General features: G+C 43.0%; 1 protein-coding gene across 4 annotated transcripts in view; it reads right to left on the bottom strand.

Annotated features, from left to right (window-relative positions):
- Nucleotides 1-15,503, bottom strand: part of LOC122928341 (proline-rich protein 5-like) — a 291,839-nt gene that overhangs the window by 84,794 nt on the left and 191,542 nt on the right. For all 4 annotated transcript variants that reach the window (XM_044281096.1, XM_044281091.1, XM_044281093.1 and 1 more), the window contains 2 exons: nt 12,120-12,207; nt 9,579-9,710 (listed from right to left, as the gene is read on the bottom strand). In XM_044281096.1, the coding sequence (XP_044137031.1) occupies nt 9,579-9,710; nt 12,120-12,207 (220 nt within the window). The remainder of the gene's footprint in view (nt 1-9,578; nt 9,711-12,119; nt 12,208-15,503) is intronic.

The raw sequence follows: 15,503 nt of genomic DNA, 5'->3' as shown, positions 1-15,503 counted from the left end.
GAAAATCATAGCTGTATAGTAAGTAAACACCATTATAGGATACTATGCCATCGTTGATTTTCCAGCTGCAGGACAGACACATTCAGTTCCATTATTCTCATCTCACTTTGAAGACCTTACATTTGAGATTTGTGGTTCACAGTGACAGTGAAATGATTGGGTCAATTTTATCAAAAGTCTCTATGAAGTCTCGAGGACTGTGATTTGAAGATTCATGTAACAGAACAGTCAGCAAAACAGACAGGGACAAAAGAGACCATCAAAGCCTTTCATCGAAAATGCTGTGTACGCCAATAGTGTTCCATCCAAATAAGATGAAATACATTGTTTAATGGATCTGCTCTGCACACAAGGCGGCCTGAGATACTCATCTGCATTCTCATTAAATATAAGAAATAATAGGCCAGAGAAGCTGCAAAGTGGAGATATAACAAGCTGAAAGGCTAGATCCACCCAAGCAGCTTTTAAAGGGAATGTGTCATCAGAAAAAGACCTATTGTTTCGATCATACACTGCCTGTCCCAAAAAAAAAGTCTCCACCTGGATCTAACTAAGCAAATAGTTATGAGCCTCCTATTGGATAATTACTGCATGGGCGATTATCTTTCAGCTGGCAACAAGTTATATAACTGGTGCAATGAGTTGCTTCTCATTTCTTAAACAACCATGTCGAAAGACACATCTCGTGGTCGTGGAAAAGATGTTAGTCTGTTTGAGAAGGGTCAAATCATTGGCATGCATCAAGTAGAGAAAACATCTAAGGAGATTGCAGAAACTACTAAAATTGGGTTAAGAACTGTCTAACGCATTCATTATAAAAAATTGGAAGGATAGTGGGGACCCATAGTATTCGAGGAAGAACTGTGGCGGGAAAAAATCCTGAATGATCGTGATCGTCGATCACTTAAACATTTGGTGAAATCAAGTCAAAGAAAAACAACAGTAGAACTCAGGGCTATGTTTAATAGTGAAAGTAAGAGCATTTCAACACGCACAATACAAAGGGACACCAAGGGATTGGGACTGAACAGCTGTGTAGCCGTAAGAAAACCACTAATCAGTGAGGAAAACCAGAAAAAAAAGCTTAAATTTGCTAGAGAGCATAAAGATTGGACTCTGGAGCAATGGAAGAAGGTCATGTGGTCTGATAAGTCCAGATTTACCCTGTTCCAGAGTGATGGGCGCATCAGGGTAAGAAGAGAGGCAGATGAAGTGATGCACCCATCATGCCTAGTGCCTACTGTACAAGCCTGTGGGGGTAATGCTATGATCTGGGGTTGCTGCAGTTGGTCAGGTCTAGGTTCAGCAACAGTATGTGCTCCAAGAATGAGGTCAGCTGACTACCTGAACATACTGAATGACCAGGTTATTCCATCAATGGATTTTTGCTTCCCTGATGGCACAGGCATATTCCAAGATGACAATGCCAGGATTCATCGGGCTCAAATTGTGAAAGAGTAGTTCAGGGAGCACGAGACATCATTTTCACACATGAATTGACCACCAGTGTCCAGACCTTAACCCCATTGAGAATCTTTGGGATGTGCTGGAGAAGGCTTTGTTCAGCAGTCAGACTCCACCATCATCAATGCAAGATCTTGGTGAAAAATTAATGCAACACTGGATGGAAATAAATCTTGTGACATTGCAGAAGCTTATCGAAACAATGCCACAGCTAATGCGTGTCGTAATCAAAGCTGAAGGCGGTTCAACAAAATATTTTTGGTGGCGACTTTTTTTTGGGGACAGACAGTGTATTTTTATGTTAAACGTATATTTGAGGATTTTATTTTTTCCATATCGCTATCTAGATTTTAAAAAAATGTATATAATCCTGCAATCTTCACACTGGCCACAAGGGCATGATTCACTGTAAGGTACAAGTAACTTTTCAGTAGCTATCTTGTTATCACAGGAAGAATTACAATGGCAAGTAACACCTCTACATAGATAACACACCATTCATAATAGATGATATCACAGCTTGTCTACTCCCTCCTGACCTTTCTACGGTCACAGAGCATGCCTAGAAAACTCTCCAATATGAGTCTGTGGGGTGAGCTCCTGTCTATTGCGTCTATGACCCATGTATTCTCTCAGAAGACAGGAAGTCTTAGCATATTTTAGGCCAAGTAGTAGCCAATGTGAGAAAATTGCAGAATTATATGTTTTTTTTATTATAATTTTTTTGAAATAGAAAGGGACGTCTAAAAAGTACAAAAAAAAATTCTAAAAAAATTAACATAACATAATTTAAACAATAGGTCATTTGGTCATTTTCTGATGACAAACTCCCTTTGATGCTCCTCAGGATACAAGAACATAGTGCAAGCAATAAAAAGGTGCCTTAAAGTCAATGTCAATGTTTAAATGATTGTTAGGTCTAATATTTTATATCTTTATAGCATTTAGAGCTCCATTTTCTCAAACAGAGCTTCAACTTCTCTGCATAAAGTCTCTAGGGGGTGCTCAGGATCTTACTGCTAAACAGTATATGTAATGACCCAGAGTGCCATTACTACTTCTTTTGACACCTTACTACCATTTCCATGTGCTAATACATAATATCTGATGTATTTTGTGTCAAAGCCTGATAACTTGCATATTCATCCTGAAATTATTATGTTCAAGTGTAATAACCTGGTCCACCAGCAGATGGCACAAACAACATTGGCAGTGTTAGCTTTCCTGGAGAGGAACAGTTTGGTTCCTTCCAGTCCTCTGTAGCTAGAGGGAGGAGTTTAGATAGTTTGTGAGGAGTTCTAGTCTACCCTCCTTAGGGAGAGGTTGTGTGCTGGCTAGCAGGGCGCTGCCTGCTCTGCTAGGCCCAGAGTCCCTGCCTCTGAAGTCTACATGGTTGCTTTTCCCCTCCTGGGCTCGCATTGCCTCCTTTCAAGATGAGCCAAAGCTTGAGGTACTCTAAAGCCAGGACAAGAAGTTCCTAGTATTATAAGACAGACTACAAACTACAGCTAATTTAAGTTCCAGCAGAAGAGGAAGAGTTTCCTATTTATTTAGCTACCGCATAGCAGAGCTGAGATAGCTGCAGAAGAAGAATTTGCCTGCCAAAGTTAAGCCAAAAACTGCTGGATTACCAGTTTATGCAAAGTAAAGCAACTGTTCAATGTTACTCCAAAGTCTGGACTCCATTTATTCCCCTTGTCCATCATCCAATTCATGTATCCCTTTTGCACTGCTTTGGACCACATCATATCTGGGATCCACTGATATCAACGGAGGAACATTCTGACACGTGTCCATAACACCCTGCACCACTCTGGCAATCCTACATCTGGGTACCAACATTACAATCTACAAATCTACAAAGGGAGCCTTGTGCTTCTGCTGCTTGACCAAAGCTGGCATCACGTTCACTTTTTCTATAAGGATACCCAAGGCGTGGCCGTGGTGGGCCCATTGCATATACAGTAACCTGGTTGTCTCTTGCAGAGATGCCTAGGAAGATGAGGGGGCAGGATCTCAATAAACATTAAGCTCTGGCACTTGCCTATACCACACATTGGTGAGTTTTCCTGTGAGGATTTTATTTTGCTGTATAGAAGTTTAGGGAAAGGATAGGGAGGAATCATTCCACAGCATGGATGTCAAACTCATGGCCCTCCAGATGTTGCAAAACTACAACTCCCATCATTCCCTGATAGCTGTAGTATGCTCAGGCATGATGGGAGTTGTAGTTTTGCAACAGCTGGAGGGCCACGAGTTTGACATCCCTGTTCCACAGTATTGAAGCAGAACAGGGTTCAGTAGGGGAGTTTACAGCCCGAGTAATAGGAACAATCCTATTACACCTTGCTGCACTGACTGGCGATCCAAATTGCCATTACACAGCTCTGTAATTCCAGCAAACCGTTATTATTGGGGTGCAAGTGCTGTTTGATACAGCCACCAACAAGGTTTATTACAAGGAAATATTTCTATGTCTTATTTGCCCATGTGCGGTGCAGTTATATGTTCGAAAGCATTTTTTGGCTTGTATTAGTGGGAAAAAAGGGCTTATTAGCAGTTGTGTGGCAAAGTGAGAAAATTACATCCCTTTTTGGCGTGCATTAGTGACAAAATATATATATTTGCCGTTCAACGGTGCAGTTATATGCTCTAAAGCCCTTTTTTGCGTGTATTGAGGCACAAAAAAAAAGTATTTACTGTTGTGTGGTGAAGTGAGGACATTAAACCCCTTTTGGCCGTGTATTAGTGGCAAAAAATATATATTTTGCCGTTCAGCAGTGCAGTTATATGTTCTAAAGCAGCGGTCCACAACCGCCGGGCTGCGGCCCAGGACCGGGCCCTGGAAGATTGTTTGCCGGGCCGCGGCGATTAGGGCCGTCTTTAATGCGGTACTAATGAAGCGCTTCCATTATGGAAGCGCTTCATTAGTACCGGAGGATCAGGAAGTGGTGAAGGATCTGTACTCACCGCTTCCTGGTCCTCGGCTCAGCTATTGGCTGTGCGCCACGATACACAGCTGACAGCAGGATGAAGAGGATCGCAATGGTGAGGAGCGGTGGCGTCCAGGAGCAGGAGAGGTAAGTGGTTTTTATTATGGCTTCTCAGTGGCGTGGCAGTTTTTGTTAAGCCGCCAGAGTAGTGTTGAGCGCAAATATTCGAAAAGCAAATTTTTATCTCGAATATCACAACTTCGAGAATTCGCGAATATTTTGAATATAGTGCTATATATTCATTTTTCAAATATTCGTCATTTTTTTCCATCTGAAATCATGATTCCTCCCTGCTTCTTGCTTGTGGGCCAATGAGTCATTGGCCCGCAAGCAACTTAAGCTGGGAGGAATCATGACTTCAGATGGAAAAAAAATATGAATATTCTAAAAAACAAATATATAGCACTATATTTAATATAGTGCTATATATTAGTTTTTAGAATATTCGTAATTTTTTTCCTCTCTGAAGTGAACAGTGTTCACTTCAGATACAAAAAAATGATGAATATTCTAAAAAACGAATATATAGCACTATATTGAATATAGTGCTATATGTTAGTTTTTTAGATTATTCATTATTTTTTTCCATCTGAAGTGAACACTGAACAATGTTCACTTAGTGAACAGTGTTCACTTCAGATGGAAAAAAATGACGAATATTCAAAAAAAACGAATTATTATTCGTTTTTTAGAATATATATATTTTTTTCTATCTGATGTCATGATTCCTCCCTGCTTAAATTGCTTTTGGGACAATCATGTGTTCAGATGGAAAAAATGCTGAATATTCTAAAAACAAATATATAGCACTATATTCTACAGTGCTATTTATTAGATTTTGACCCACGCCTGTATTGATCACATAATATTCGCATATTACGCGATCATTACCTTGCCTATTTTCGAGTAAAAAAAAAAAGAATGTAGAATATAACGAATATTCGAATTCACAAATATTCTACAAAATATTAGCGAAATATCGCAAATTACAATGTTGCCCCTGCCGCTGATCACTACAGAGGAGGTGAACATAGCCATTTGTAGAATCTGTGGGCAGAAGGTGAAGCGTAGCCAGGGTGCCAATGTTGGCACCACGGCCCTGCATCAACATATGCAGCGTCACCATAAAGTGGCTTGGGAGAACCATGGCTCCGATGTAGTGGTCCAGCCTGCCGCAGCAACTAGAGACATCATATGTAGTCAGTTGGCCGCTGCCAATCTGCGCCATCGTACATCCTCTCTCAGGTCTGACCCTGAGGGGCTCTCTGTGCTAACGCTCCTCTGCCATGGCGGCGGTGGCAGGGTGTGGTGGTAGGAGCAGTTTAGGATCCATCAGCAGCAACTTGAGGCCTTGAGTCTAGAGTCCCTGATAAGCAGCTTTCTTTACACGCCTACTGAAGAAACTATTTACCAGCAGCAGCAGCAGCTAGATTTGGAGCAGGACCTGAACCAGCTGGTGGTGGCATACTTAGATAGCACCCTGCCACCCCACATTGAAGATCCGCTGGACTACTGGGCAGCCAAACTGGATTTGTGGCCGCAACTGGCAGAGTTTGCCCTGGAAAAGCTGTCCTGCCCGGCCAGTAATTTGGCATCAGAGCGGGTGTTTAGTGTGGCGGGCCATAGTTACCCCAAGAAGAACTCGCCTGTCCACCCAAAATGTGGAGAGACTGACCTTTGTCAAGATGAATCAGGCGTGGATCAGCCAGGATTTCCACCCACCAATGACTGATGCATCAGACTAGATTATCCATGGTGCCACACCAACACTTTGACAAAAGAAACGGGTTTCTTATGGCTACCTGCCTCAGCTACTATTCTGATGCTGCCACCCGCCTGATGCCACACATCTGATGCCAAGTGCTCCTTCTTTCACCCACCATCTTCAGCTGGTACTGGTATTTCCACCAACCTCCCTACTCTGTCATTGTGCCACTCTGTGGCCTCCTGATGCTGCTGCTGCCACCTCCACACTGGTATTGTGCCACTCTGTGGCCTCCTGATGCTGCTGCTGCCACCTCCACACTGGTATTGTGCCACTCTGTGGCCTCCTGATGCTGCTGCCACCTCCACACTGTCATTGTGCCACTCTGTGGCCTGTGGCCTCCTGATGCTGCTGCTGCCACCTCCACATTGTCATTGGGCCATTCATTGTCATCGTGCCAATCTGTGGTCTCCTTATGCTGCTTCAATCTCACCACTATGTCATAGGGCCACTCTATGGACTTCTCATGCTGTTCCTACCCTCCCCACTTCAGGACTGGGCCACTATTTTGCCTTTCGGCCTGGCTAACATCATCATTTATTTGAACCTTTTTCTGATCTGTCAGAAGGAAGGAAAAATGAGACGCACAACGGATCCTGTCTATGTAACAGCTGTAAGGCCTGCATGACGTCCCTATTTTGCATCAGAATTGGCTTATGATTTGGTAGCCAAAAACAGGAGTGGGTACAAAACACAGAAGACATGCAAATATTCCATTCACTAATCATCTCTGTTTTGGATCCACTCCTGTTTTTTTTGCCTTAGCAATACTGATGGATTACTGACCAAATGCTGACCGAGTGAAGGCAGATGCTCCACAGACAGAATCTGTTTTTTGGGGTTATTGTTCTGCAAGATCAGAGGAAGGGCAAAATAATTAGGGACGTCAACGCAAACTTACTGCTGACACCCTCTCCACTCTGTCAGGGAGCTCTACTTGTGTAAGTGTGTAATACGACAGGTTCTATAGAAATGTGGAATCAGTGAATTGGTGTAAAAGGAGTCCGCTCTTTTACGCTATAGTAGGATCTTGGGCCTCTGCACGATTCTTTATACCTGGCGCTAACATTGACCTGTAAGGCCGAGTTCACATTTGAGTTATTTCGTCAGTGTTGGCCCCGTGACTGCCCAAATAAGTGAAGTGTGCAGTGATTCTAAGAGCTTCGCCTGTCATCTACATGTCATACTGACTCACAGTATTGTTTCACTACCACAGCAGACTCCCTATGCGTGTTACTGCAAGGCACAGTGTTCTACACCACTATAAAGGCTCTCTGCAGCCAGAAAATAGCAATTTTTTTATGCGATTCTCTGCAAATAAATTCGGATTAAACCAAATTTTGTCTGGAAATTCGGCGAACTGGCCGAATAATTTTTTTTTAGAAATTAGCTAGTCTCTAATTATAATTCATGGGACACTACTAGCGGTATTAATACAGGCCAGAGCACGACAAGGGGGAAGTATTATAATTCATGGGGCACTACTAGCGGTATTAATACAGGCCAGAGCACGACCAGGGGGAAGTATTATAATTCATGGGGCACTACTGGGACATTAATACACACATTATAATATGCTATACATTATTATTATTATTAGAGATGAATGAATAATTGAAAAGTTTGATTCGGCCCATTCACCGAATTTTACCCCAAAATTAGCTTAATGACGAATTACTTTGTCACAAAGCGCATTTTTTTGTAAGTAGCGGGTGCAATGACAGGGAGCTCCGCCCCGTCATTGTACCCCTTATACATGATCGCTGCATCTGATTGTAAAAACTGTGTAAAATTAACAATAAAAAAAGATGTAAAATCAAACTTACCGCCTCCATTTACTTGCGACGGGCCGGCCACCGCCATCTTGCTTGAAGAGCTGGAGCAAAATTTCGCGCGGCGTGAGATTACGTCAACACGCACGTGATTTTGGCCGAGATCCTCAATCAAGATGGAGGCTGGCGGACTATCGCGAGCAAATGGAGGAGGTAAGTTTGAATTTTTTGTTTTTTCTTACACTATTTCAGGTTAAATTGATTCGCTGACACGAAGCACAAGTAAATTCGACTTCGAGGTGAATTGAATTAATCCTGAAATTCGGAATGAATTCCACTTCGTGGGATTCGATTTGCTCATCTCTAAATATTATACCATTATATTATGACTAAAAGCAGTCTGGCTATGTATTGTAGTGCCTCCTATATCAGCAGTCTGCCTATGTATTGTAGTGCCTCCTATATCAGCAGTCTGGCTATGTATTGTAGTGCCTCCTATATCAGCAGTCTGGCTATGTATTGTAGTGCCTCCTATATCAGCAGTCTGGCTATGTATTGTAGTGCCTCCTATATCAGCAGTCTGGCTATGTATTGTAGTGCCTCCTATATCAGCAGTCTGGCTATGTATTGTAGTGCCTCCTATATCAGCAGTCTGCCTATGTATTGTAGTGCCTCCTATATCAGCAGTCTGCCTATGTATTGTATTGCCTCCTATATCAGCAGTCTGCCTATGTATTGTATTGCCTCCTATATCAGCAGTCTGGCTATGTATTGTAGTGCCTCCTATATCAGCAGTCTGGCTATGTATTGTAGTGCCCCCTATATCAGCAGTCTGGCTATGTAGTCTAGAGCACTCTCCTATAAAAGCAATCTGGCTATGCAGCAAGTGTAGCACCCGAATAACAGTCTGGCTATATAGTGTAGTAGAGTGGCTCCTATACCAGCAGTCTGTCTATGTAGTCTAGGACCCCCTATAATAGAAGTCTGGCTGCATAGTGTAGAGAGCCCCCTTTAACAGCAGTGTGGCTATGGGCTTGATGGCTTTGTACAACAGCAGTCTAGCTATGCAGTAAATGTAGCACCCCGAATAACAGTTGTCTGGCTATATATTGTATAGTGGCCCTATACCAGCAGAGTGCCCACTATAACAGCAGTTTGACTATGTAGCTTTGACAACTCCCTATAACAGTATTCTGACTGTGTAGGTTGGAGTGCCCCATATAACAGCAGTCTGGCTATGTACGTTTGACTGCTCCCTGTGTAGGTTGGAGTGCCCCCTATAAAGCAGTCTGGCTATGTACGTTTGACTGCTCCCTGTGTAGGTTGGAGTGCCCCCTATAACAGCAGTCTGGATATGTACGTTTGACTGCTCCCTGTGTAGGTTGGAGTGCCCCCTATAACAGCAGTCTGGCTATGTACGTTGACTGCTCCCTGTGTAGGTTGGAGTGCCCCCTATAACAGCAGTCTGGTGACTCCTGGGTCTTTATGTGTAAAGTGAGACTTGAACATATAAGATAACAGTACCCCTTCCCTTGAGGAAACCCTGCATACGCCACCGCATACCAAAACATACAAATAACTTACTTCCGATCAAAAGCCTTATAGGCGCTCTGTAGCCAGCTCAGCGAGGGTTTGTTCCTGCTGTTTAGACCATAGTGAAAATAGACCACAGTGTAGTCATTCTCCACATACTGGTCTAACGTGTATTTCAGATATCTGAAAGACAAAAATGATTATAAAAAGAGATAATTATTCTGAGAAGTTTTTCACACACCGCATCACTTAACACTGAATCGGCCCAAATAATTGTTAGTTTCCTCATGGAACTTAAAGGGTTGTTCCTTCTCGACCACATTGAACTGTCTGAGCGTGAACTGCAGCCACAAACTGACTGACTGAGGTGTCTCTCACCCCAGTCAGTCACTAGAGTCGGCCATTAGTGAAGAGTCGGCCTAAAGTGAAGACATGCTGCAGGCCACGACGCAGCTCACCTGAAAGGTCTTCACATCTAGGTGTTTTACGTTTTGAGGTGAAGCAAGTGGTCTGCCTAGGCTGGTTCCATCTCACCATGGAAGGCCAGGATGGGGCAACACTTTAAAGTCAATCATAGTCAGCCATTTTGGAGGCTGTAGGCCCATTCTGTCCTTCAGCGTGCCTCAATTTTAAGTTTCTTGCCATGGATTCATACAGAATATGTTCGATTGAATGTCGCAGTATGGAGACTAATAATACAAGAATGTTGCTCCAGTCAGATTTCAAAGTGTTAAAAAATATCACACATTAGAAATGTCCTTATGGTAAATATGAAGGAAAAGGGGTTGCAACTGTGCAGAAGCTTCACACGGCGTACATCATATGCTCTGGGCGACTAAACCTCACTTAATAGAATGTATTGTGACATTTTACTGACATGAAAGCCATTAGAGGATACAGGTTTATACTCAGAGCCTCGGGCAATAATCTGTACCATGTCTAGGCTTTGCCAGGATTAATTAAAAAAAATAATTATCTACCTAGAACACTTCTGTTAAGTTTTTGTAATGGAACAGCAGCATGATATAGGCCTTAAAGGGATTGCTATCCGCCATAAACGACTCAGCACATGACTACTGGTTGTGTGTGGTATTGCTGCTCAGCCTCCATTCACATCAACAGACGGGAGTATCAATAACACATGCAAGCCATGGATACCTGTGGTGATGTTTTTAGAAGAAAGCAGACTTTTTTTATTTTATTTCTATACAACCCATTGACAAGCTAATAGCATTTCTCATTGCTCTACCCTTGCATGTTTTGCGCAGTCCAGTCTTACTGGATTGATCATAAAAATGGTATATACCGTAATTGCTGTCATCTGCAAGGGTTCAATCCTCCTGCAGTGCCTCCACAGGTGAAATAAGGCATTACACAATTCCCTTCAAAATAGGTTGTCTATGTAATGCATAGACTTTGCGGGTCCTACATAGCAGAAAACTCTCTTTTTAGCCATTCCCCCCCCCTTGATTAACTCTAAATTCTGTAATAGGGTGTATGAAATTGGGTTCAGGTGGAATGATGTGCCTCTTCTAATAATATACAGCCTATGCCAGCTTTTTAGGCCTCATGCACACAACAGTTTTATTCCGTGTCCGTTGCGCAGTTTTTCGTGATTTTCTGCCGAGCCATTGATTTTCAATGGGTCCGTTGAAAACTCGGCTAATGCACCGTTTGCAATCCGCGTCTGTGAACCGTGGTTCCAGTCTGTCAAAAAAATAAAACCTGTCCTATTATTTTCACGGAAAACGGCTTGCGGACCCATTCAAGTCAATGGGACCGCTAAAAAACGCGGAGGCACACAAGATTGTCGTCCGCGTCCGTTTTTTTCCTATCATTTTCATGGCAAACCTGTCCTAGACTTTTTTTTACATTCCTTTATGTCTGGTGGTCCTCCAAAAATAAAGGAAGACACACGGAAACAAAAACGGAAACAGATCACAGAACAACGGAACCCCATTTTGCGGAACGGAACAACGGTCGTTTGCATGAGGCCTTATACCGCTAAATCACTGGGCTGTCATGTAGCACATCTCTGACAACTCATCCAGGGAATATTTTTCCTATATAAAGTCTGTTGGAAGTGCTTATGAAGCCTATGCCCATCGCCACTAGTGTTCAGTGAATCCGATCTGAATTTCAGGGAAAAAATTGATTCGCCGAGAAGCCGAATTTCCTTGTGCTTCATGGTAGTAAATCGATTTGACCTAAATGGTTGTAATTAAAAAAAAACATACTTACCTCCTCCATTTGAGCACAAAGAGTCGCCATCTTGATTGAAGTTGAGTATCTTTTTTTTTCTCCAATTTTACACTGTATTATTACTTTCAGATGCCACGATCAGCTATGAACGCGGCATCTGAGGGGTACAATGATGGGGTCATTGCGCCCACTACTTACAATGAAATGCACTTCGTGACAAAGTAGCTTGTCAGGAAGCAAACTTTTTTTGTAAAATCCGCCGAAGCAGCCGAATCAAACCTTTTAATACTTTGCTCCTCTCTAATTGCCACCTCTGGGGCACTGTGGCACTAATCCACTAATCTAGTGCTGTAGGATAACATTGCCTGTGGTATAAATGCTATGACTTACTCCAGGAGTCGGACATGATCAATCTCATGACAAGGAGGGAGACGGCAGCAACTGAATGTGATCACTTTTCTTCCCGAGTTGTCATCTCCTGGAAGGCAAAATATATCATAGCGTCATATACTGCAGTTACCAGTTACATAACGTTACCAGCAATTCAGGCATGTATCTTGTGATGGAAAAACGGAACTATACTGTAATCAGAGGTCTCCCCTCCAAGGCATAAGGTGTATACTGTACCCAAATACAATACATTATTTCTAGTGTTTTTCTCCAATTGCAATCATAGCGCTGAACACTGCCATGTAAAGTCAAATAATGCTTTAATAAAGTGCACACAGTGCTACCCTTCTGTATCTAAATAATCCTGACATATAGTACCCACCTAACAATCCCATATACAGTAGTTCAAACACAATACTGCCATTCTGTGCAAAAATAATATCACCATTCCATGCCTAAGTAATACAGTATCTGAATAAGGCTACATGCACACGACCGTTGTGCATTTTGCGGTCTGCAAATCGCCGAACGGCATGGACAGTCTTTAATATAACTGCCTATTCTTGTCTGCAAAGCGCGGACAAGAATAGGACATGTTATTTTTTTTTTTTGCGGGGCCGCGGAACGGAGCAACGGTTGCGGACACCACACGGAGTGCTGTCCTCATCTTTTGCGGCCCCATTGAAGTGAATGGGTCCGCATCCGATCCGCCAAAACAAAACAACGGCCGTGTGCATGAGGCCTAATACTGACATATAGTGCCCACCTAACACTACAGTTCACACACAAACTGCCATTCTATGCACAAATAATATCAACATACCGGGGGAGAGTTATCAAACTGGTGTAAAGTAGAACTGGTCTAGTTGCCTAAAGCAACCAGATTCCACCTTCCAAAGAAGCTAGGGCAACTAAACCAGTTCTACTTTACACCAGTTTGATAAATCTCCTCCAAAGTGCCTAAATAATACAATGTCCGAATTAGTGTACTTTCACACTAGCGTTAAAGTTTTCCGGTATTGAGTTCCGTCCTAGGGGCTTAATACAAAAAAAAAAACGCTGTAGTTTTGTCCTAATGATAGTGGGCACAGAAGGCATACTGAATGCCCACCATGGTGTCATTGAGCATCAGGGTAAGGGTTAATTGGGATTTATAATTTCTCTCATTTTCCCGCCTTTTGTATTCTAATGAATGTCATTTTTACATTTTCTGAGGTGATTCTAATGCTGCAATCTGATTGGTACCTGGTTGCCTACCTGTTGCTGAGGTACCTGTTTTCTGCCTGTTCCTGATTGGAGATTAAGATTTCTGGGGCGGGAAAATCGAATATTTAAGGAAGGTCGCATCAGGTCCGGAGCTTGTCCGCCGCGGAGCCTGGAAGAAGAGGACGCCGTCCCGCCCGCCCTCCCATTATTTTAGAATATAAAAAATAAAAATACATTTAAAGTCGTGGTCTGATATTGAAGGGGGGTTAGTCACCCAGCTTTGCTGGGGGGACAATTGTGGACTCAATGAATTTTAAATGAGTATTTATTTATTGGTTATTTATTTCATTATTATGGTGATTTTATCAGTATTATTATATTTATGTAACCCTTAATAAAAGACCACGGCCAATTTCTACTACAATCTTTGTTTTGTGTTTCTTTTAACCAGTTTAGAAGTTAAGTTTGATTATTCAGTATGAGTAATTGCTCATATGGCACCATGCATTCTGAATGGAAAGCAATCCATTCAGTATGCATCATGACCAGGGTATTGTCGAATCGCTTCCCATAATTTACCCCATTCCCCAAAAAGACACGACAACATGGGTGGTTTTAATTGGCCACAGCAGCCATTTTATTATAAACATAAATAACATAACTTATTAAATAACAACGTCCCCAAGGCCTCCCTACCTGGAGGCCCGCCCACATAGCCTTCACTGAAAAACATGGGGAGGGTCATTGGAGCCCCATAAACCAGCCAATTAACTGCCCACACCCCTCCTTCAGATTACCTCTAGCCATTAAACGCCAGCTCAGAGGCAGAACCCGTTAACCCTGGGCAACACGAGGGAAGATACCCGCCATACGCCACTCCATCATCCAATACCTGGGGAGTCCAGAGCCTCCTTTGGCTCCCTCCCCACCACGCCAGAGCCACCATAACCACCAACTCCAAGGACCCCCCCACCGCCCTGCCTCGGCCGCCATGACAGAAAAGGCCCTCCCTGCCTAGCCAATTCAACACCACCCCTTCATAACCACCCAAAAAACTCCCCGCACACCTCCTTCCCTCCAGTAAATGAAGCCTCCTCAAGGGTGGGTGGGTGGGGGCTGTTACACCACGTCTGTCCCCCTGCACTGACCCTTTTCCCGCCCCTGCTACCCTCTTATAAAACCTTACCCCCTTCCCCTGCACGCCGCCTCCTCTTCCCATACATTAACCCCTCCCTGACCTTCCTTCACCTATCACTCCCTCCCAACCTGGTCATGTCAGGCCTCCCCCTAGGCTTTCAGGCCCAGGCCCGGCCTGAACTGGAGGTCTTCAGTTCAGTCCCTTTTATGGTATTTGGCCGGAACACTTGCCAGAATGCCGGATCCGGCATTCATTTCCATTTAAATGTATTAATGCCAGATCCGGTACCAAGTGTTCCAGAAAAATAGATCCGGTTTTCCGGTCTGTGCATACCTTTAAAAATGTGAAAAAAATTAATACCGGATCCGTTTTTCCGGATGAAACCAGAGAGACAGATCCAGTATTTCAATGCATTTGTCAAACGGCAACGGAACATCCTGATGGATTCCTCTAACGCTAGTGTGAAAGTACCCTAATGCTTTCATATAGCGCCGACCAAACACTACCACGTAGTTAGCATACACAACACCGCTCAGCGCCCAAATAAAACAACCATCCTGTATCTAAAAAACATGCTCCAATCTTACGTTACTTTTGGGGTTCTAAACCTTGAGAACTCAGGGTTCTTGTCCAATCTGCCACCACTGCTCGTCCACACCTACTGTCATTGTAATGTCTATTCTGGAGACCATTGTCATCACAGCAGCAAACAGGTTAATGAAATCAAACATTTTTTTTTTTTTGTGTGCGGTTTAACGCAGGTTCCTGGGCTTTGATCTGAGCGCTTCTAAAAGGAAAAATCTAATTAGCTTTAAAAACCCATTACCAGAGAGGAATGCTTGTTTGGATTACATTACATGTAAGGGGCTGTTAATCCAGCAGGATACAACTCAAACATTCAGTGAAGGCATGGGAAGATCGTACACTGCACTGGGCTAAATGTAGGAAGACATTTTACAATTCCCAGATTATTTTGTTACCATAGATTCAACTATTTTTCTGGGAACCTCCAACCCAAGAAACATATGAAGAAGAAGAAG

Source organism: Bufo gargarizans, chromosome 2 (genome assembly GCF_014858855.1).
Source record: "Bufo gargarizans isolate SCDJY-AF-19 chromosome 2, ASM1485885v1, whole genome shotgun sequence".
Taxonomy (NCBI): Eukaryota; Metazoa; Chordata; class Amphibia; order Anura; family Bufonidae; genus Bufo; species Bufo gargarizans.
The sequence above is the reverse complement of the archived record's forward strand: the minus strand, read 5'-3'. Positions and strand labels throughout refer to the sequence as shown.